Raw genomic sequence first — 24,237 nt, 5'->3', positions numbered from 1 at the left:
GTTGCAGAATCTGAGGTGCAGGAGGTTTACTAGGGAATGTTCTTGTGACCACCTCTTGGAGAAGAGGAGGAAAAGGCACAGGACTGAAAAAGTGAGAATGCTTGCATTGTGATCTGACTACAGTGGAAGCTATAGCCAACCCTAAAGGCCATTTCTGTGGATGAGATGATCCTTCAGAATTGTGCCCAGTGGTGTGAAGGACCTGAGCCTTTACATCACCCTTCAAGTTGTTGTAGAGGGCCACCCTGGGAAGGGGAATGACTTGAAAAGTGTCCTATCTGGACAATTCCTGAACAGGGTCTCTCTCCTGGTGGCACTCCTAGCAGCTGGGGCAAAACGTCCTTTATTCCTCAAGGACAACTGGTCAGCTCGTCAGAGTATCTACCACATATTACATGGTTACTGTTATATTAGAGACATAATGATGCAGTACAGGAACTGTGATGACAAAGAGCTTAGCTGTACCTCTAAGATGTCAAAAGTGGAAACACTGAAGTTGGAATCTTAAAATCCAACTTGAATTTTGCAGTGAGGAAGGGTAGAGGGCATTCCAGACTGAGGGATTAAACATGTCTAAGTACATGGAACAAAGTAATAAAACTTAAAACTGGTTTTCCTGTTCAGGGATTCATAAATAAGAAAGATAGTAGAAACACCACTGGAGCCTGTGGACTATGCATACAGGTACATTATTTCATCTATCCTCTTAAACTTTGCAAAGCAGTTATTGTCCTGACAAGGTTTTGACAATAGTAGATCCTGACAAGATCCAAAGAAAAACAAAAAATAAACAAACAAAAATGTGATTGTCATAGATTTACAGATGACAAAACTAAGGTTGAGAGAGGTGTAGGCATTTGCCCAGTGGTCACACAGCTAGTCAGTGTGAAGACAGAGTTTTAACAAGGTCTACTTGGCTCCAAGGTCCATGCTTTTTCAAACACCACACAGTCTCCATTGACCCAACGTTAGTTTTCAGTAGTAGTACCTGTTTTATGGTATATTTTTAAGGAAGCAGCTCATTTTGATAAAATTTTGAACTATACTTGAAAACATCAAGAGACCCTTAAGATGTACCAGTACTTTCATCAAAAATCTTGAAGTAAATGGTGACCAACAAGTGTTTTCTAGTAGCTGTGTTATTTTATGCTTTTTCACAAAATGTTTTATGTGGATGGAAGTCAGAAAGATACACAATTGCAATGAGTAGGTGTATACCTCATAGATTCACTAGAATATTCCACCCTAAAAACACAAATCTGATTATTTGAATTATTTAGTCTTTGAAAACTACTCCTCGTTGCTAACAACAGAGCATGTGGAACAGCAGGATGAGGATGTACGATGCAAAACAGGGTGGGAGTGTCAAAGTGCATTGCTCCTCTGTTTAATACCCTCAGTGCTTTTCCAGGCTCTGTGGCAGTGGTATCCAAAGAGAGGTGCAGACAGCCCAGGGATTTTTTAAGGACGATTCATTATGAAAGGGAAAAATAAGTTAATTTTTTCATCTTATCCTTTGAAAAAAATATGTATTTTTTAGTATTCTCTGGAAAGTACATGATACATAAATTTCATACATGTATCAGAGGTACCTGCTGAAAACAGTTTAACACATGACCAAAAAAGTTTGGGATGAAATTCTGACACATGCTACAACATGGATGAAACTTCAAGACATTATGTTAAGTGAAATAAGACACAAAAGGACAAATATTGTATGATTCCACTTACATGAGGTACCCAGCATAGCCAAATTCAGAGACAGAAAATGGAACAGTGGCTGCTAGAGGCTTTGGAAAGGGAGAATGTGGAGTTAGTGTTTAATGGGTACCGAATTCCAGTGTGGGAAGATGAGAAAGTTCTGGAGATGGATGGTAGTGATGGCTGCACAGCCATGTGAATGAACTTAGTGCAGCTGAACCGTATACTTGAAAATTGTTAACATTGGTAACTTTTACATTATGTATATTTTACCACAATAAAAAAATGCAGTTTAGAGACCTCAGGTTACAACATTAAAACGATACAAGGCCTAACTTACAGCCTGCTTCCATCTTTCCATTCTCATCTCTGGCCTGAGGGACAGTTGTACGGTGGACTGGCATGCCTGGATATGCCCTGTTTCCTCAGCCTGGAGTGCTCTCCCTTGCCCTGGTTGCTTTAGAAACTCCTATTCCTCTTTTCAAGTCTTTGCTTCTGAGTTATTACACCCCAAATATATTTGTGCTATCATATCCACTACACATGTCTCAGATTCATTATTCACATGCCAATGTCTCTTTCCTTTGATTGAACTTCTTGAGGACAGGAACATTTGTATCTTCAGGACCTATGAAAAGGCTGGTCTGCACTCAATAATCATGTTTGTCAAGTAAGTAATTGAGTAAATGAATGAATGGATAAACAATAAATGGGTGGCATGATAGCTGTGCAGTGAGCATCCTGAATGAGAAAAGGAGGCCCTTCCCCACGGAGGGTTCCTCTGAAGCCAGGTCTTGACCACTTGTTCAAAGACTTCAGTGTCACAGGTCCTGGGGATGGGTCTAACTCAGATGAAGGAATTACTCATCAACTTTTATTATATCTCACAGTTCTCTATATTGTGTTTCGTTGGATCACCCTATGTAATTCTGCCCTCATTAATTAGCAAGCTTCCTGATGGAGCACCTGTAGGTTATTCACTGAAATATAATCTCACATTTTTGCAACCTGATATGGGTAAAGAAATTCAATTATTTTGCTGTGAACTAATGAAAGATTCTAATTAGTGATTTTCTCCTTTTCTTTGTTAGCTAAATCTACACATCTAAAAATACAAATAACATACGTGAAAATCCTCTCCAGAGTCTGACTTGCTCATTAATGCCACACCAGTCAGACATTTGGGATTGTCATTATATTAGAGTGGTGCTATTATTTTTGAAATATTCAAAACTTAACTGAATATTTTTAAATTAGTGCAATTTTAATTTCATAGGGTGCTTTTTGACTCTATTCTGAGCATTTCTGTGTAGAAGTGAAATAGTAAATTAAAATCTGAACTTAGATTTCTTTTAATGAATAAATTCTTAGAAAACAAAGCCCATACTTCCCTGAAAAAATCAAAGCTTCACTATATTGCTGTTGCAAGTGAAATTTTTTAAGTGTATTTGATTTTTCATACATACAGGATAATCAACATATAACTAGTTAAAATTTTTTTCAATGAATCATTAATAAAATAAGATTTTGAATTGGCATAAGCATATTAGAAAAGTTCAAGTCTTGTATCTTTTTCACTATATCAACATACAAGTATGTACAAAGTCACAACAACAAAAATAACCAAACTAAACACTCAAAACACAATTTGATCTGATTTTTGAGATACCCTTCGCCGTGTTTATATTTGTGTTCAAACTTCATGACCCTTCATGGCATCTGATTACATCATGTGTAATGTAAGCCTGTTCATATACTCACTCTGTATACCATGTGCACATAATGCTGCACACAGTATCGTAGACTCAGTATTCTATAAACACACACACAGGTGCATGGCTCTGTGTGTATTTTGTGTATGGTGTTTGGAACTTGCAGCCTGAAATACTTAATTAAGCTGAATGAAAAGAGTCTGTTTCCATTGGTTGTGAGGAAAGGTGACCCCGTGTCTCATTGGTGTAAAACATCTAAAAAATAGAGTGTGGTGTACAGGTGGATCTGAGCCAGTGTAAAGATATTGGCGATAAAAAAGGGGTCAGGGGGGTAAGCAGTCACACTCAGATAATTTGCCCACAAATAACCTTAAATTTATCTTTATCCTAAATTCATGCACATTGGCACACTGATACATATATTTTTTAAAGAAAACAAAGGTGGGATCGGTCCCCACTGCCATACCATGACTCAACAATAACCTTGTTAGTGAGGCCTTCTGTGACTTACATCTACACAACAGCCACCATGACCCACCAGCCGCCATCTTTCATAATGCCTATCTCTGTCTGACATGTTATATATATTGATTAGCTGACATATTATTTCTCTTTCATCACTAAAATGTAAGTTTCATTAAGAGCTGAGGTTTTTCTGTTAGTGCTGTATTGACAGCCTGTAGAACAGGATTTCTTGACACTGGCATTATTGACATTTTGGGCTACATAATTCTGTGTTGTGGAGTGCTGTCCTGTGCATTGAAGGATATTAGTGTCCTTCACCTCTGCCCACTAGACGCTAGCAGCACCCTGCCCCCCAACTGTGGCAACCAAAAATGACCACAGACATTGCCAAATATCCCAGGTGGGGACAGGGTAGAGGGACAAAATTGCTGGTTGAGGACCACTGATTTAGAAGAATGCTTGGCACAATAAGCACTCTCAATAAATACTTGTTGAATGAATGAACGAATGGGTAAAATCATTATCTCTCACCCAGTCAAAATTTTGCATTCTCAACGATAGAACCATTGCAGCAGAAAAACTGAATACAGTGAGGACTATACCAAGTAAAGCTCCTTTTCTAGTCAGGGCTTAAAATTTGTCCCCTTTCACTCATGTCCTCCTGCTCAAGACTTTAAATACATTTCCAGAAAGTACCCATTTATTTAGCTCCTAACTGTTTTGGCTGCACTATGCTGCTTGTTGCAGGAGCCCGTAAATTCCTACCAATGCCACGTAGTATTTTTCATGCCAGGTAAGCATCGTTGAATTTCTTTTTGAAATCCACTTCTTCACTTTCTGTAGCAATTAGCAGTCAGAGGAAATAAATTACATGCCCTTCAAATGAGCATAAGATATTTCCCTGCCCCAATGTTGAGCTTTCAGTTTCAGAACAGTGACAGGTCTGCTCCTTCACATTTTCACATATTACTTCACTGGCTCCTCTCCAAGACCTGTCTGACGTGCAATTATTTTCAACCTATTTCACAAAAGGCCTGTTCCATTCATCTTTCTGTGGGTCAGATTTCCATTGAAAATGATAAAAGATTTTACTATGTGAAACTTAAGTCAGTCAGGTTCAACGCAATGCTAAGCCAAGGTTTTTCTGGGTTTATGAAGGCAGAAAGGAAATACGGCACAGAAAAGAATGAAAGAACAATTCATATCATATATGGTGGCTTGGTAGTGATCTACCTACCTACCATATTCAACATAAAGCAATAAAACCCTAGACAGAATTATGGGTGGTGTTTATGCTATGTGGGTGGAAAAGGGACTAGACAAATGGGGTATGGAGTAGGGGATGGTCAAAGATCCGATCTTAATTTCTGACTCCATTACTTAAAGTAGGAGGCTTACCCTCCTTAGAAGCTTCCTTTTTTTATAAAGTAAGATAAAACTGGGTAGACTTTATCACTTTATCTCATTATCCCCCATTGTTCCGTCTCTTTAAATGACATCATTACCCAGTTGACCGTCAGAAATCTACAAGCCATCTGTGACTGCCCTTCTCTGCTACCCTCCACATCAGTGGCTCACCAGGTCATGCTATTTTCATCTCTTAGATTCCTCTTGATCTATTCAGCTCTATAACCTCTTGGCAACTAGACTGAGCTTAACTGCCCCCATCCCTCCCTTCACGACTCGTCTGTTCAGGGCCACGTCTCCTTGCCTGTCTCCCTGCCTTCAGGTTTGCTCTCCACCCTCTTTCCCCAAATCTGGTTCTACTGAGGCCCACGGGATCGCTTGAAGAGCACCTGATAGAGTCAGTCACCTGTTTAAAAATTACTCATCGGCTTTCCTTTGTTCTTAAAAATTCCAGATTCTTTAATGCGGCTTTCAAGGTCTGTCTCTGATAATTTCCCTAGACTCCTCCCCTTGCCGCATGCTCTAACGTTCGGACTTCAGTGGCATCAAGCTTTTCCAGTCTTTTTCTCCTGCCACACCCTTGGACGTGCTATTCCTTCCGTTCAGGACACTCACCTTGTCTAGCGCTCCCCCCAGGCAGATTCCTCTCACGCACCACTTCTCCGCGGGCCTGACCTCCGGCTCTGCGGTGCTCCGTGGAGTCAGTTTACTGTAAATATATTTGAGGGCCAGCTTTTCAATATTGACTGATTTTTAAATCACAAAATGATTTGTTTGCAGAGTCTTTCTAGAATAACTTTCTCTTCAATTTTTTACAACTGCCTCATTCAACTCCTAATTCGGCAGCACTATTTTGGCAACTTGACTTTATCAAATTATTTCAAAGCATAAAAGCAGTTTTTGTAGAAACACACACACTCTTTTACTCTCTTACTTCATCAATTTATGTAAGTTTAATTAATGTAACTGAAATAAGGAGTGCAACTGACATAATCAGGTTTGCTGTTGAACACAACGAATTCTTGGAACAAATAAAATTAATCATTAAGTGGTAAGTGCAGAGACATTGGTTGGTATGTTTTAGTATTGACTTATCCTTAGACTTTAATAACCTATCTTTATTTCTAGATTGTACATTTCTTGACAGAAAGAACTGTTATTCTATTCACTAATATATACTCAACATAAAGCATAGTACCAGCTCAAACTCAGTGCATACTTTTAAAAATTGGCATTAAATCAGATGCAAGGTTTCTTTAACTCTAAAAACTAGGAAATTCATAAAATTGTTAATACCTTCAAATTCTGATTTTTTTAATCCTTATTTAATTGCGACTGTCTCTGTGGTTGTGATGAAATTATGGATTAGTTTAGGGCTGGTTCTTGCATTTTATTTTTCTTGTGTTCACCACAGTTAAGCAACACAGCAGGTTGTTCAGTAATTGTTACATGGTGCATGTGTGCCTGCCTAGGCTGGTCGTGGGAGCCTGGGAGGGGTATGAGGGGAGCGTTGTTAAGCACAGCATTAAGCACAACCTTAAGCTTGGTGTCTGAGAATAGCCCAAACTCTTCTTTGTTAAGAGATAAGTCAGATTTCACTATAATTAGGGAAATAAAATTCCATAATTATTTATTGGTAGTTATTGATAAATAACATTAGGTAGGGGCTTTAATCCAAATGAATAAGGACCTAGACTTTTAAAATTAATAATGACCTGTGTACTTTAGCAGGACATATATGCTATTTTAGTTTTCTTGACCTTTCAACTTTCTTGAGAAACACAGCATTTTCAGCAAATTTCTCAGCAACTTATTTGCATGGGTGATTTACCTTCAGTGTAAATGGGAGAGAATCAGACTTTTTAAAATTCAGAGGTGTATATTACGCCAAACAGCATGCAAAGGCTATAACCTCACTTCCTATGAATTCAGCCTGAGTAGTAAGACTGCATGTTAGGTCCAGTACTGAGCTGACTTTGCACAAGTCTTTGCTGTTTCCTACAGCATGTCCAGAGCCAAGGAGAGCAAGTTCCCAAGGGCTTCTCAATCTCTCCTCCCACCTGGGGAACATTTCCAAGGCAAAAAAAGGAAAAGCAGATGTAGCATCAGAATGAGATAAAGAAATAAGGCAAGTAAATCGTGGCCCTAAAAATAATGACTGACATTTTTTGAGCGGTTTCTGTGTACCACACACTGAGTAGAGCAATTTTCATGCTTTATCTAAATTCTCACAACCTCTTAGCAGTGAGAAGTGGTTAAAATGCAGGTTTCAGAGCCAGACTGGCTCAGGTTTGGCTCTGCTTACTGTGGTGTGACCTTGGGCCATAACCTCTGTGTGTTTCAGCTTCTGCTTGTAAATAAAAGGGAATAAGAAATATACCATACAGTGTTTTATAAGTATGGAAGAGCTAATAACAAGACAAGCTTAGTACACAGCACAAAGGGAGCACACAAAACTGCTAGGCCTTATTATGATTACCATCATTACGATTCCTAATCTTCTTCTACAGATGAAGCGATGTAATGAAGCCAAAGGAGTTGGCCAAGGTCACATAGCTAGTAGGTGGCAGAGTCAGAGCCCAACTGTGTGTCTGCCTGTCTAGCACAAGTCCACTGCTTATAATGCAGTATACCCTGGTCACAGCAGAGACCATCAGGTGGTGCAGGCGCAGTGCCCAGGCTCCAGAACTAAGTACCTCTGGTCTGAATCCCAGCACTTCCACATAACTCTGTGCATCACCAGATACATTTTATTTAGTTATGTTCACTGTATTTGGTTTTCTTTTCTTCAAAATTAGAGTAATAGCCCATTTTTAGAGCTCTGAGGAAGACTATAGATAATGTATATTTTTAAAGATGGGTATCTAATAGGTACTTGATAATGGCTTCTCTTATTATAGGCTGTCAATATATTGTGATCAGTTGCACTAACAGTGTATAATGCTTTAGTATCAAAAGCAATTTTTAAGAATATATTCTTCTATAAAGAAAACATGGTATGTACATGCAACAGAACATTATTCATCATTAAAATGGCAGGCAATTCTAAAGTACTATAACACAGATAAAATCTGAAGACATTCTGCTAAGTGAAATAACTCATATACACAAGGACAAATATTCTATGATTCCACTTATATGAGGTATCCAGGGTAGCCAAATTCATAGACACAGAAAGCAGAATGGCAGTTGCTGGGGGTTGGGGAAGGAGGAAATAGGGAGTTATTGTTTACTGGGTGTGCAGTTTCAGTTCAGGAAGATAAAAAAGTTCTGGAGATGGATGGTGGTGAGGGTTGCACAGCAGTGTGAATGTGCTTAATGCTACCGAGCCATACACTTAAAAATAGTTAACACAGTGTTATGTACATTTTACCACAAAATATATCTGCCCAAAGAAAAAAAACAGGGAAAAAAGACCAAATTTTCCTATAAGAGGAAAACACTATTATTTAAATAAGAATGACAGTCTTATGGGCAGCTCCTGCTTTTTTAGTAATATTTTTGATGTTTTATGTTGAATTCCACCAGAAGTCTCTTTAGTCTTTATATTTTATAAGAACAAGAGGGTACGCATGACTGTTCTTATCCACAACATATGTTCCTATTTGAATTGGCAGGTGAGTATTAATCAAGGTAGCTATTATTCCAACAATACTGTCAGAGGAGAAATAATATTATTGTGACACCAAGAGAACATTATACACATGACCTTGAAATAACACTTTTGCCAGGAAATTTGATGCAGCATGCATGTGGTGCATGATAGAAGGAAGGCAAGCTAAAGCGCATCAGTCATTTGCGCTGCTCATGACATACAGCCTGATGGCCTATGGGATGCAAGGGTATATAATTAACTATGAAGGTCATTCTGTCACCAGTACAGTGTTTCCAACAAAGATGTATTCAGTTATGCTGTTTACTCTATTTGTACTTCAATTCCTCATTTTTATAAGCTCTCCTTTCTATGTGATTTTTGAAACCCCATAAGGTCTTTTTTTTTTAAAGAATAAAAGGTCCATTTTCTTTAAATTGCCTTGCACTCCAAACCCAAATTAAAACCATTTTGAATTTTAAAACATGACTTGGTTCTGACATTGAAACTTTTTCCTATTTTTATTTCTATTACCATCATAAATGTTAAATTTTGGGGGAAAATTTTTAATGTACCCAGAAGGCCTGTTCTATTTGCATCTGTTTCACATTCTCACTACATTCATACTTACTGAAGTTCTTTTTAATCTCTTGCATTAGTTCTGCCTCAATAAAACACCAGCTCTAATTAGTCACCTTCATCTCCCTCCCTTGGGTTACATGAGACCCTCCTGGAGAAAGCAGGGATCTGTTAGTCTCAGATCTTTGCTCTCCTGCAAGTCCTTGTTTTTTTCTCTAGGCACAATAGTGAATATTGTCCCTTCCTGGTTTCTCCAGAGAGCACTTAAGCCTCAAAGTACTGATTCTTCTAAACTTTCAAGCAGGATCCTGTTAATTGTTGAAGATTTTCATCAGGATATAGGAGAGAGGGACTCTACAACTGTTTCTTATATATCTTGTCTTCTGCTTTCCTGAGATGTTTGGATCTTCTTTTCATATAAATGGTATTCTTACTAAGGTAATACTTTTCAGAGAGATTACAAGGGTGACTACTTTTCAAGTTCTCCTGTCTTTATCCTGAAATACAAATAACGAGGAGGTCTAGATCAAAATATTTGCCTCTCAAAATTCTTTACACATTATTCCAATGTCTTCTAGAATCCAGTCACACATAAGAAATGTAAATCATGTCCTAGTCTCACCCCAATTTTTTCTTTCAGGAAGCTTCTAACTAAAATAAAAAATCTCTCTTTATCCTTGGAATTTAGAAATTTCTTCAGAATATGTTTAAGTGTACTCCCTAGGTGAAAAGTAATTAAGTATTTCAGGATAGAAAGACTAGAAAATTTTGTCAGTTTCATTGATTATAGCTTTGCATTTACTTATTTCTCTCCACCTATTCATGTTTCCTTTCTGGGTTAACCTTCCATGTGATTTACTCCCCTCTTCATTTCCATCCTGTTCCTTTTTGCATTTCAATCTTCCGTTTGGGATCATTTGAACTCTGAGTAAAGTATATCCTTTAGAATTACTTTTGATGAGGATCTTTTGGGGTAAGCTGAGATTTTTGTTTTTCTAAAATGTGGGTTTTTTTTAGCATCATTTTTGAGAAAGTTTGGCTGGGCATACAATGCTAAGATGGCTATTTTCTCTCAGCCCTGAGGGTATTCATCTACTATCTTCTGGCTTCCATCAGCGCTGCGAAGGCAGCCATGAGTCTAATTATTATCCCTTTGTAGGTGATTTGTCTTTTCTTACTGTTTGCTTTCAAGATCTTCTATTTATTCTTATTGTGTTGAAGTTTCAAAATAATATGTTTAGATGTGGTTTTCTAATTTTATCTACTTTGTTTGGACTTCATTGTAATTTCTGATTCTGAAGATTAGTGTCTTTCAAAAATTCTGAAAAGTCCCCAGCAACTGGTACTTCAAATATTGCCCATCCCTAACATTCTGTGTTGCACCCTGTGGAACTCTAATTAAGCATTTGTTAGATTTTCTCATTCAATTATCAATATCCCCTAACCTATGTTGCATATTTTATATCTCTTTGCCTCTCTCTGTTGCATTTGATATGATTTCTTTGGCTCAATTCCTTAATTCAGCTTCGTATAATTTACTATTTTCCCCTTTCATTGAGGTTTTTTTTATTCCAATGAATTTAAAATTTTGAATTATTATGACCTTTATTTTCCAAAGATGTATTTTATTTTTTCAAAATCTACTTGGTCCATTTTATAGCCTTTTGTTTCTTGCCTATAATTTCAAGCCACTCTTTGTTTCTTTAGTGAAACACACTTTTTAAAATATCTCTAGTGTTCTGGTGTCCTAAACTTTGTGGATATAATTGTGCTACTTTTTTTTCCTGTGTCTGACTCATAGTATCTTGTTTCCTTGTGTGCTTTAGGATTTTTTTTGTGGTCTAATTTTCTGGCAATCTGTGGGAATTATTTGAGCCTGAATTGAAGTTCTATTCAATTTCATTAAATTTTGTTCTCAATTTCTTTTCTTCTATTTTCTTTTGGTTTATTGTATTTTCTTTAAAAAAAAGACTTCTGTAGTTAGATTTTAAATCATTACTTTTCAGTCTTGCTGCTTTTCTTATATATGAACTTAAGGCCATACATTTTCTATAAGCAATGCTTTAGCTATATTCCACAGGCATGTACTATTTTGTTATCTTTCAGAATAAATATCTTCTCTTTGCTTTTGCAATTGCTTCTATGGTCCATTAGTTATTTAGTTTTTCTTTTATTCTAAAATAAATGAGCCTGTAAGTTTTATTCTTATTATTTATTTCTAACTTAACTGTACTATAGTTATGGTTCTTATGTACTGGTTCTATGATGTTTTATGGCCTAGAATATGGCATATTATCATAAAGATCACATGTATACTTAAAAAGAATGTGAAATCTCTAATTACTGAGAACAAATGTTTCTCTGCTAACTGGCCTATTACTGAGTTGTGTGTAATGCCATTATTATGAATGATTTGTCAAATTCTGCTTACAACTCTTTCACTCTCTGTATCACCAGTTTTGGAAGCATGTTATTCAGTACACAAAATTAAAACTTTCATATTTTTCTGATGAACATTTTATTATATAATACCCTTTTTATTTTACCTTTAAATTTATTTTGTCTAATATAACAATAGTTTCACCGTCTTCTTTTTTCATTAGTATTTGCTCAGTACGTTTTTTGCTTTTTATTTTCAAACTTTCTATGTACTTATGTTCTCTCTCTTATAAAACAGCACATAGCTGTTTTCCTTTTTAACCCAATTCAGTGATTTGGTCATTTATTATGATCACTCATACATTTGCATCTCCACCTTGTATTTGTTCTCTGTTTTCTGTTTTCTTCTATTAAACTGCTTTTTAAAATTTCCTCATCACATATTTTTCTTTTACTGGTTTTGAAAATATATATATTATTTCTTTTATTTTAATGACCGCTTTGTGATTTTAATGTACATTCTTAATTGAAACACATCCCAAACTCGTGAGTGCCTTTACCTTTTCTATAACACTACAAAGATGTTTAAATGCTTAAAATAGTTATGAGGTGCCACAATCTATGCCAAGCACTGCTCTAATCTGCTCATCTCCCCTCCTCCAGCCTCGCCCTGTCCGTCCCACCTCAGCCACAGTGGCCTCCTTCCTGATCCTTGAACAGGCCATGCCAAGTTCTCACCTTAAAGCTTTCCACTGGCTGGTTGCTTTGCTGAAAACCATGTACCCTGGGTCTACATGACTCTCTCACCTTCCAAGCCTGTGCTTGGTTTGAGACCTTCCCTGCTACCTTATTTAAAACTGCACAGCTTTTGAGAACTTCCTAGAGGCCTTCATTGCTTTACTTTACTCCATACCTCTTATCACTTTAAATAATGTTATTATTTTTCCTTGGTTTTTTAAAAATTCTGTGAGGAAAGATATTGTTTTTTCTGCTAACGGTGTTTAAGGTATCTCCAGCTCCTCTGCACTTTAAGGGCAAAGTAGGCCCTTAATAATCATTTGTTAAATGATCAATGAGTCCAGGCCCTAAACCCCTATGAAAGCCAATCAGTGACCGTGAATTATTAGGGACCCCCCTCTTTTTGTTATACCACCACACAGAGCCATGGCTGAGACAGATCATTTTACTAATATCTCTCTCTTTAGATCATTATTTGTACTAGGTTCACTGTTTCCTGAATGCATTTCATTTCTGCTCCTGCTTTATGCTACTTATCTACTCAGGTTTTGAGACTTCGCCCAGATCCCATGGCCACCACATCTCGACTCCTCATTGCAGACAAAGTCCTCCTCCTCCTCCTAGTCCACCAGCGTCCACAGGGACCCCCAGGATATTTGGTGGTTTCGGCCTCCCTTCATTCCCTGGCCTGTGCTTAAAATTTGCGCCAGCCCTCAGAGGATTTCTTACACAGTTTTGAAGGCTCATTCATTCATATAAAACATTTCTTTAAAAGTTTCATCTAGTGTTTTTGAATGTCTCTGAATCTCTACCAGGTAAGTTGAGATCCCTTCTCCATGATTTGTGAAATACTCCTGGGTGGCCTGCCTTCCTCCTGTCGGTGTTTCTCCTCTTCACTGTTGCCCCTGCTGCCGCCCTCAGAGCCCCTGCCACACCACGTGGGAACTCCCCCTGCACGTGCTGTGTGTCTGCTTTTGGAAACTATTAAACAAAATTCAAGACAATAATGCACCAGACCACAAGGACCATCTGGTTTATTTTTAAAGTTTATCTTATTGAAAACTTCTGCTTAATCTGACACCTAACTTCCAAGTGTGATTTTTCTGGCCTGTACTGTAAACCAAACACTGAAAAAAGGCAAAAGTCTGTATTGAAAGAAAACATCCAACTGACAATCTGATGTTTATTTCTCAGGCTGTTGTAGCATAGACAATCTAGGACTAGTAGCTGGGGAAGATTAGGTGAAGAACACTGAAAGGTGGGAGGGATCCTGCAAGCAGTGGTTCAACGCTCTTAAGAATGGCAATCTAAACAAGTCTCCTTGCCATGTAAGGTAGCATTCACAGGTTTTGAGGATTAGAATGTGGACATCCTTGGGAGGCCATTTTTTCTGCCTACTATAGTGGGTAAGAATCTAAATGATAGAAACCAGGAGAAAGCATATCAGTAGTAAGTAAGTCAAGACCACTAATGTCCAGAGATATTTTCCAAAGTGCAGAAGTCTCTCCAAGCAGAATTACGGTAGATTAGCAGAAATCCCTGAGTCAGACAAATGGCTGAGACTCAGGGATGTGGGTGGGATTTGGCATCAGTAGAATATCCTTAGCTTAACGGCCACTCATAGTCTTTCAGACAGCATCCTCAAATGTGCCTGTGCTTCCCCTCTCTGGAATGGCAGAGATTTCTTCACAGAAGAGGAAGGCTTGAGGTGTCTGTCTTATTTCCTGCTAGCGCTGTCTCTTGGCCTTCTCTTAGAGGATGGAAGTAATTGGCATTTTCTATCTAACTGTGGGATTCCAGCAGAATATCATTTTTCAGTGTTTTCTTCCATCCCTCCTTGTAGATTGGCTAACTGTGGTCTGAATTCACATCTCATTTAAATGATTTTGCTGAAAGTGGCAAGAAATAATTTGTCTTTACCAAGAATTTGATTTTTTTCTATCATTTCCCCTAATTATATGCCTTAGTATGCAGAAATATAGATTTCCCACTTTGCTACTGGATAGTAACAGCCACCAATTCTCCAGACTACAAAGTCCTCCAGATAGCCTTCCTCCCCTACTAGACCATTTTCACATTTTAGGCTACATTACTTACAACCCTTGCATTTCCACATACCAAAATCCCCATCAGATAGGAATGCATTTTCCTAAGAGCAACAGAAAAATGTGGCTTAACACACAGAAATTCACATATCTCATGTAAGAAGTCTAGGAGAAGGGAGGCTTTTTTATATCTTTCCATACTGCTATCCATTGTGTGTGCATCTTAATCCCCATTACTATCACTTTATAGTCCCAGCAAGGCCACTGCAGCTCCAAGCCTCACATCCACATTCCAGGTAGGAAAAGAAGGCAAGAACCATGAGGAGCAGAAGATGGAAGAAGGTGCATCCCAACCAAGGCTTCCTTCTTACAAACTCCTGAAAGCCCCTCTCAGAGATCTCTGCTTCCATCTTACTGGCCATAGTGAGCTATAGGTTGAAAAGGAATTTAAGAAGTAAGCATGGTTTATTTTATGAAAGACAAAGGGGAGAACAGACACTGGACAAATAGCAGTGTCTGACAACTACACAGCTATTATAAAGAATAAAGATATATGTGTATATGTACTTCCAAAAAAGCTGCCTACTCCATACTGTTAAAACTGAAAAAGCAAGTTGCAGAATATATATCTATATGAGCCTATTGCTTTAAAAAAATAATAAAATTAACTGCTATTTGCATGTTTGTATGTGCCTGGAAATATTTTGGGAAGGTTATATGCTAAACTGGAATATAGCCCATAATACAGTGGAAATTATATTACAGCTAATAAACAGGGATTATAGCTAATAATAATACTAAACATTTATACATTATCTACTATGATGCCAGGCACTGTCATGTTTAACACACATTGACTCATTTTATCTTTACAATCACTTTATAAGGTTTTGCTTTTAAAGGTTATAAGGTAAAAGTAAATCACTTATAAAGGTTAAAAGATTATACAATGAAACCTTTAAAGGTTTTACTAATGTTATTATTAATCTACAGATGAGGAAGTTGATGAGTAGAGAGTTAAATAACTTGTCCATGGTTACAGGTCTAATAAATGTTAGAGATGGAGTTTGAACCCAGGAAGTCTGATCCAAAGTCTAGGCACTTAGCCCCTATAATGCAATATATATTATTTTATAATTTGAAAAAATAAAGCAATTCCATCTCCTTAAAATCTCCCCCCAAACAGTGGCAGCAGTAGGTACAATACAAAGCAGGAAAGTGTAGACCAACTCTAAGCAAAACCTGGCTAGATGAACATTGTCTTCAGTGCTCCCCAACGGCACCCCTACTTTGGGTACTTTTTCATCTTTCTACAAGGCCAGGGTTCTCCCCCATATACCCAATCCAGGAGGGCTGCTCAGGATTCTGAACCCCAACTTGCCTCTGACTTCTCTGCCAGAGCAGAGCTCCCTATTTTTTTGCCTCTACCTCTTCCAACTGGACAAAGCTGTCCATCCACTTCAGTCATACATTTTTCTTGACATGTTCATAACTATAAAATAACAGGAAAACTGTGGTGGGAAAGTTCCAGAGTATAGAGCAGGGAACCCTATCATTCCCATGTCTAAGGAAATAATTAGCATTTATGTTGTTTTAAATATCCTAAGGAGCTTCCTCATCCTGCTGCTCACTTAACTCAGTCTTCATGATAACACTGCGGTGGTTTTCATTCCTGTTTTCCAGATGCTCTGTGAGGGTAACAAGCTCATCCACCACGTTCTCTGCTAAGAGTGGCAGAGCTGATCTCAAGTCTTATGATCCTTCCCCACACCACAGCACACCCTCACTTTTAGATAAACTTTGTTCACCAGGAATTTCCACATAAGTTACCAGTGAAATCTGTGGGTAGAATGGTGAAATTTCACCATCACTGATGGAAAGATGGAGCTTGAGGGTGTAACAAAACAGAGGATGGGTAAGAGGGGTCAGTTACATGGTGCTGTTCTCATACACAGGGACATGTTTTGGTTACGGCAATCCAAATGTCCTCTTAGTCTCAGTTTCACTTTGGTTTTGACAGTCTCAGTTTATGCTAACTACTGGAAAATATCCATTCCTAAAGCTCTATTTTTCCTTTCCTAAACCCTTAGCTCCTCTTTTGCATATGTAAAAACATAGCATGACTAAAAGATAAATCTTTTAAAGATAGAGAAGAACCTTATAAAAACAAAACTTGTACCCACAATGCATTGCTGGAGTTAGTTCGTTATAGAAATGCAAACATAGAAAATGTTTACAGACCTGACCACAAATGATGCAAGTCAAGTCTTTGTTCCTGCAATAAACTTGAGTCAAAAAAGCAAACAAGGGTGTCTCATAGGGTTGCTCAATGCCAAGTTATCTGAGCAGGTTTTTATACTTGAAGGGAGAATTTTCTGAAATTGAATATCTTGACTGACATTTTATTTCCACCACTGTGACCCTCCTAACTTGGTTCTCAACAAGCTGTTAAGCAGTATTAGAAAATCTAAGCAATTTTTAATTGATAAAATCTGAGGTACATTTAAAGTGGAGCAACTGGCACATCTGTGAATAAGTTAAATTGATAAAGTAATTGAGTCCTGAGCTATTGATAGAGTAAAAGGACCCTAAGAATGAATTTTACCGATATTTCTTTGTCAAAGTCCAGGAAAGACTCCATTCTCCTTGCTAGGGCCCCAAGATAATTGATATATTGTTTTTATAAAGCACAAAAAGTTATGAACATGGAAGAGCAGACATTGATCACAACCATTTTCAACAGTCTGTCTCTTATTTTCAAGGTAATATTAAATAATAATTGGATACCACCCACACTGGTTTGCAGCTCTCTGCTTGTGAGGTTTCTTTCTGTGCACTATTTCATATATCCCAGGAGAAAAGCACCCCTGTCGTTCCCCATCTGCCTTCTGTCTTGCAACTTCCGCCCTTGTAGAAGGAGCAGCCAGAAGGAGCCTCACAGAGGCCAGGCTGAGTACACAGCCTGCTCGCTGCTCACTGCGCCTCTCACGGTTGACCAACCTTCCTCTCTTTTATATCCAAAACAATTCATAGTAATGACACCTGACTGTAACTTTTCCCATCAAATCTGGGATACTGAGAAGCAGGCTTTTCTACTTCTAGTAAAAATATTACAAATTAGCAAGCATCCAAAATCTCTCATAACATTGCTCAAGCTGTGAAGGCTGCAGAACACCTCACTCTCTCTCCTTGTACAGCTTCTCTCTTCTTAGGTAACTTATGTAGATTATTTCTTTGGCCCACGCCTGGTAAAACCATTTGCTCTTAGAAGCCATTGGTCAAATGGTCACATTCCTTCTTCCCTGATGAAGGAAGAATAATTACTGGGAAAATGGTCCAGAAGTGTACTCACCTGCAAGTCAGGATCATCCATAGACCAATTTAGCTCACTTTCTGAAACAACGCTGGGTTGATCTGCAGAGCATCTTTCCACAGATGTTTGATTATGCGGCCTCTACCAGAACTCCTGAAGTTAGCATGCCAGAGAGAGAGAACTGCTCACTATTCTTGAAGTGTCTCTTCACATTCTTAGAGCAGTGTTTTATGTTGAAACATTAACTCCTCTAGTATAATGTTTATCCAGTTGTCTCAGCTTTATTTCTGGACTCAACCAAAAAACATTCTCTCTTTACTTGTGTTTCCATATACTGTAACATGTACACGTTTTTCCTGTACAGACTCTTTATTCTCAAGAAGTGGTGTCAGCATTGAAAATGTCTCACACATCAGTTACCAGAATCATATTAACTTTCAAGGAAATAAAATTACTTCTGTAACCATAGAGATGAAAATGAAAATTAAGTTTGTGATGACTTTAAGTTTAAACCTAATTTATTTATGCACACACACAGACTCACACTGCCCTGCTATCACTGCTCTGATTTCATGTACCTACTGTGATCTAGTTTGTGTCTTCCAAAATTTTACATTGCCATGGGAATCTCATCCCTGAAGATACTTAACTGCTTTTTACATTATACTTCATATACAACATTGGCTTCTTATGAGGCTCCCCATTCACCTCAGCATCTCCTCAGCACTGTGATTTTTTAAATTAAAAATTCCCATTTGGCATTCAAGACTTTTGAAATAACAAGATATGCATGGTACTGAAGATGAGCCAGGAAAAATCTTAGCTGAAACTTATTTTATCCACCACTGCCTCATTCCTCATGGATTCTGATTATGAATTGAAAGAAAAATCCCAATCATGTGCAATTGTTTTCCATTTCATTGAAGTATGCATATTACCCACTGAGACTGAGAGGCAATTATTTTTAATAATGGGGACAAACAAAATTGGAAGGTGTTCTACTCTGTAATTAAAAATCTTCCCTTGCGTTAAAAGCAAATGTGTTCAGAAGTTATGAACTGTTTTTTCTATGTTTAACCTCCAGCATAAAGAACAGGTTTACAGCCTAATACAGTAAATATTAAGTTTATAGCCTAATAATATAAAATATCCCTAATATAGCAATGGAATATTTTAAAGACTGGCCATGACAGTCAAGTATCATTTTAATGATTTGTTAGAAGTATCCATTCTCACACCCCTTCTCATTCATAATTTTATAGGATTCCAACCTTAGGGGGAACCACCATACATCACTTCCTATGAACACACAGCAAAGACTCTCTAAGCCTTTTCCTTGCTGAAAATAATCCTGCAGTGGCACCATTTGTAATGAAGGAACAAGAAACCTTAGACAATACCTCACATGTACATGTTTTCCTTCAACAGAAAAGATGACTCCACAGGCCAGGGGTTCTGCAGCTGAGACCTTAACTCAGGAGGAGGAGCATCAGATGCAGAGAATGATGGCAAAGCGTTTGAGAATCATCAAGGAGCTGATACAGACAGAAAACGACTATCTCAATGATCTAGAGCTGTGCATTAGGGAAGTGGTTCAGCCCTTGAGAAATAAACAGGTAAATGCAACTCTGAGGGTTCTCCCCACCCCCATCCTAAGCAGGATCACCAGCACCATGAAATGGGATCCCCAGGTGTACCAGTGGAGCATCACTGCGGTGAGTGGGAAGGGATGGGCCTTCTTCCCTGAGCCCCTGGGTTTGGTTTGGCAGAAGGCACTATCATATTCATGCTTCTTGTGTCAGAAGAAGGACACCTGGAGTCTCTCCATTTGGCCAAGGAAGCTGCATTTGAAAATATTGGGAAAAGGATGTTCACAGTGCTTGCCATTTTGAAATGTCTATATATTCTTTCTTGGATTCCTATGGAACGAGTAACAGATGTGAGCAACAGGTTCTCAGCAGTTTAGGGACAAAGCACTTAATTTGAATTAAAGATGATCAAGGATGCAGTTGGAAAAAAAAAATGTAGGTTCCCTCCTGAGAGCTCAATTAAACTTATGACTATTTAGCTAAGTAAAATTCAACATAGAAATTAACCTGAAATGTAAGGTACTACTTGAGGTACTTACAAGTTAATCATTTTCCTTGTTTTAATGAGTCTTTTCAGGGTATTTCTTATGGGGAATTAGAATACAGATACAAGGATGTTTGATTCATATATATGTATATATATACACACATATGTGGTTGTTTTCATTCATTCAACATATTTATTAAGTGCCTGGTACGTAGTTGGCACTGTTCCCAGCACAGAGGTTACAGTTCAGTACAAAACAAAGCCCTACCCTTGTGGGTTTTCTTTCTAGTGGGAGAGGGAAGAGCCAGACAATAAACAATAAATTTTTTAAAATGAAAATATATTAGATGTTCAGTACAGCAGAGAAAACTAAAGCAGGGACGAGGGATGGAGCACAGGCCTGTAGTGGTGCTGTCTCTTGTCCATAGAGTGAAGTGCAGGCCTTTCTAATGGGGGACTTTTAGAGTGAGAACTGAAAGAGGGAAAAGTTGTTCTGGCAGAAATCTTGAATGTACTCATTTATATTCTCATTTAGTTCACTCAGTTCAAGTTAGAAGGCAACTGGCAAATTTCTTAATTTGGAAATTCCTTATTAATTCTTTAAGAGTAGTAATAACATTCATGGTCATGATAAAAATTTGTTATCTAGTTCCATTGCTATGTACATAAAAATATTTTTGATATTTTCTCTCATTTAATATAAACTAGCTGCATCTGATGCCACCTCTCTTCTGGAAGATATTAATGCCTATTAATATAATGTTCATATACATTCTTATTAAAATTTTGACTTTCCATGCACATGGCATCAGATTCTACCACTACCTACCCTCCCTATGGTGCAGTCCTACTAGTCCCTCCTATTTTTTGGAACATTTAGAACCTAGTCCATTATCTCCATCTCTTCTCTCTGTCTCTCTGACATGAATTTTAGGTGATTTCAATTCAGGCAAATGACCTGTGTAACCTCTGGGCTTCTCACTCAGCTCCTACCTAGTCTTGCTCATATTCAGCGATCTTGCCTCCAATGCCATCTCACCCACTCACTCTAGGGCCATTTTTTAGAACTGCCATTACCAATAACTTCACCTCCTCAGAATCAGAACTTCAGGTTTCCTGTTCTCTAAAACGTTTCTTTTATGGTGACATGTAGTTTATTTGGCATGTCTAAGCCCCGTGCCCTCCCCTTCAGCCCCCTCCCTCTGGCTTCCCTTTGTCAACAATTTTTTGCCACCACCAGGACCTCCTAGCTATTAGCCTCACAAACTTCTCACTGTTTGTCAAGCCTACACCTGAGTTAATTCCCATGGATCCTTTATTAAAATCATTCCTGGCAAATGAACTCAATTCCCTTTTCTCCCTTTTCTCTCTCTTTGCATTCGCTTTCCAAAACAAAATTCTACCCTTGATGAAAATCAGTTTTCTGCTTACTTTAGACCTTTATCCATGCCGCGGAACCAACTTCTAATATTTACGACCATTTTCTTCAAGGGGGGCTCCCAGTTAAATCTCTGAAGGGACTCTCACATCTCCTTTACCCTCACACTTCAAACTCTCCCTCCTCTCCTGGCTTACAGCCTGACGTCCTTTTCCATCATTCCACTGAGAAAACAGACTCAGTGAGAAGACACACACACTCTCAACAGCAAATTTCACCACCTGTCTGCATCACTACCCTATAACCCAGCTAATGGCTCCTGCTTCTGATTCAGGATAACCTCTCCACCGCTGCAGAGAGCTCTATCGCCTCTGGCTCGCTCATGGATTTCATTCCTGCCAGGGTCCTTTCTTGCTCCTGTGTAACTGATTTTACCCTCCCTATTGGATCTTTCTCATCACTAGTATCTGCTATCTTTAAAAACAAAAAACTCTGTTGACCCTAAAAGAATTGTCTATATTCTGTCTTTATTTCTTTTTTTTTGAAGTTGAATATGAAATATTTAATATGTATAAAAGCATATGTGACTCATACAAGTTTCAAAGGTGATGAGTTAATGATCAATATTAAAAAGTCTAAATGCATAAGAAAATGCCATTCTTTGAATTCATAATCCATCTCTATGTCAAATGGATTAAGAAGCTTATTCGGTATGGAAATGTTCTCAATTTTAAACCGTCTTCTATACTCTTGAGGTAAACTGGTCCCACAGATGTAAATGCCGTTGCTGAGCTCTATGTTTATACACACTCTCAAATTTTCATTTGTGTATTTGCTTTTGATGTTTTTCTTATTTTTTGCTTCCTCTGTAACTCTTAGGAGCAATTCTCAGAACTTGCGTTTCAGACCAGGTAAAATAAAACGTTTTATTATGGTGACACGTAGTTTATTTGGCATGTCTACCTGTTGCTCTCAATACTTGACTTACAGTTCTCACAGTTCTAACTCCTATTTCCTTTGTTATTCTATTCAAATTGTTTAGAGTGTGTTGATTTTTCACATCTGGGACTGCTCTCTGCTTAGTTATACCCCAGTGCTCTCTGTCTTCTTCCCCGTTGAAGAATTTTGTCTCAGTCAAGAGGGCTGTGTGTCCTCTCCAATAGTATTGTAACAGCAATTATTTTGAGGTTTCTCAGAGTTCTCATGTCAGATCCACTTTTTCCCCACTTCCTAATGCTTTTAGCCTTAACCTTGAGTAAGTAAATAAAGGCTCAGGAATTCAGATGACTTTTATAAACATTTGTGTGAGTGCTGAGGTAATTTATGCCACCAATTTATTGACTTTACCACCTTTTCCATGTTCATTAGCTCCTTAATGTCCTCACTTCCCTCCTAACTATTTAAATACTATAGTCTTTGTACATGAGCCACCTGTCGTCAGTTAGTGTCAAAATTTATAAATTAACACAGAAAGTTCTCGTGTAACCATAGGAATGATCTGCAAACCTTGTTTAGCTACACATGAGGGAACATAAGGAAATATTTTACCTGCGCAGGTCAGGCTGGAGACGTAGGAAGTCACCTGACCCACGCCTCTTCCCTTGTCGAGAACACTGCCATTACTCCGCTGCCGAGCAGACGATCTTTGCTCTCTTATACTGCCTATTACATATTGCTCTATTATACAATACAATATATAATCATGGTATAATTTTATGCTATACATAAGTCAGCTTATGAAAATGAAAATTGAAAGGAAGTGGAAAACAAGAAAAGCACTGGGCTTATCGAGTGAACTTGCATGAATGGATCAGTGTACAAATGAATATGCAGGCCCTGCCCTTGACTGACAACTGTTCTTCTGTGACAATCACGGTTACAAACCTTGATCTTCACTTCAAGGCTTTTCTATGAACAATTTCATCTAATTGAAAGCAGCGTAAAAACTCAGCAGTTACATTTTCTCTAATAGCAGTATTTTGAGAGGTTTTGCAAAGAAGGCAAAACTTATCTGCAACTATCAGTGTTGAAACATTTAGTGGGAAAGTAGGTTCTAGTATTTATTATCCAAACAGGGCATAGAGGAGACTTTACTCTTTTGACAGTAAACCAGGAAAAGTAAAAAATTATGTAACAGAAAGATAGCCATGGTCCAACTGATGGCTTATGAATTTTAAGCAATAGCTACTACATTTTAGTTTGTTGAGTGATTCTTATAGCCCTTTGGAGTTTGCTGTGAATTGATGGTTTCCTCCTCACCAGAGTGAGCTGCCCTATATAAAGGGAAAGGCAGCACACAATCAGGGAATCACTCAGGTTTCTATGTCCTGCCCTCTCTTCCAAGGTTTCTGGTTGGATGTCCCCGGTGTCTGTCTTGATGATTCTACTTCAGTATCCAATCCCCAGCCCCTGGCTGTCTTGGTACTTGAGCAAAACTCCGAGGGGTCACAGCACAGAGGCTGTGCAGCAGCTTTGCTGAACTGCCTACTTGGTTATTAATTTTAGTTCTGCTCCTTGGATAAGTGTTTCCACTCTCTGAGATTACCCTCAGTTCTGTCTGAATTCCTTCCTCCACCTCCTCCCCCACTCAGCTCTCAAGACTCCCACTTCTCCATAAGAGGAATTCAGACAATGAAATGTAAGGAAATTTTCCTATTTTACTGAACAAAGGACAGAATTATAGCCATGATAGTTCACTGGAATACAAGATGAAAGAGCCAAAAGAGAAATATTTTATCTACTAATTATTAAAATATGCCCAGCTTCCATTTAAGGATTAAAGAGCTAGATAGACAAATAAGGCTTTGCAAAGCTATTTACTAAAACTTTGCCTGCATCACAAATAGAGGAAA

At 38.0% G+C, this 24,237-nt stretch overlaps 1 protein-coding gene and 1 long non-coding RNA gene across 2 annotated transcripts in view; one reads left to right on the top strand and one right to left on the bottom strand.

Moving 5' to 3' along the window:
* LOC140849582 (uncharacterized) overlaps positions 1-18,130 on the bottom strand; it is a 38,566-nt gene extending 20,436 nt beyond the window's left edge. Inside the window, exons 1-2 of the long non-coding RNA XR_012131633.1 lie at positions 17,971-18,130; positions 5,901-5,994 (exon numbers count right to left, since the gene is read on the bottom strand). This is a non-coding gene — a long non-coding RNA (uncharacterized lncRNA). The remainder of the gene's footprint in view (positions 1-5,900; positions 5,995-17,970) is intronic.
* ARHGEF38 (Rho guanine nucleotide exchange factor 38) overlaps positions 1-24,237 on the top strand; it is a 129,230-nt gene that overhangs the window by 9,823 nt on the left and 95,170 nt on the right. Inside the window, exon 2 of the mRNA XM_017666313.3 lies at positions 19,360-19,547. Within this exon, the coding sequence (XP_017521802.3) occupies positions 19,360-19,547 (188 nt within the window). The remainder of the gene's footprint in view (positions 1-19,359; positions 19,548-24,237) is intronic.

This window comes from Manis javanica, chromosome 5 (genome assembly GCF_040802235.1).
Source record: "Manis javanica isolate MJ-LG chromosome 5, MJ_LKY, whole genome shotgun sequence".
NCBI lineage: Eukaryota > Metazoa > Chordata > Mammalia > Pholidota > Manidae > Manis > Manis javanica.
This window is presented reverse-complemented; position numbering and strand designations above follow the sequence as displayed.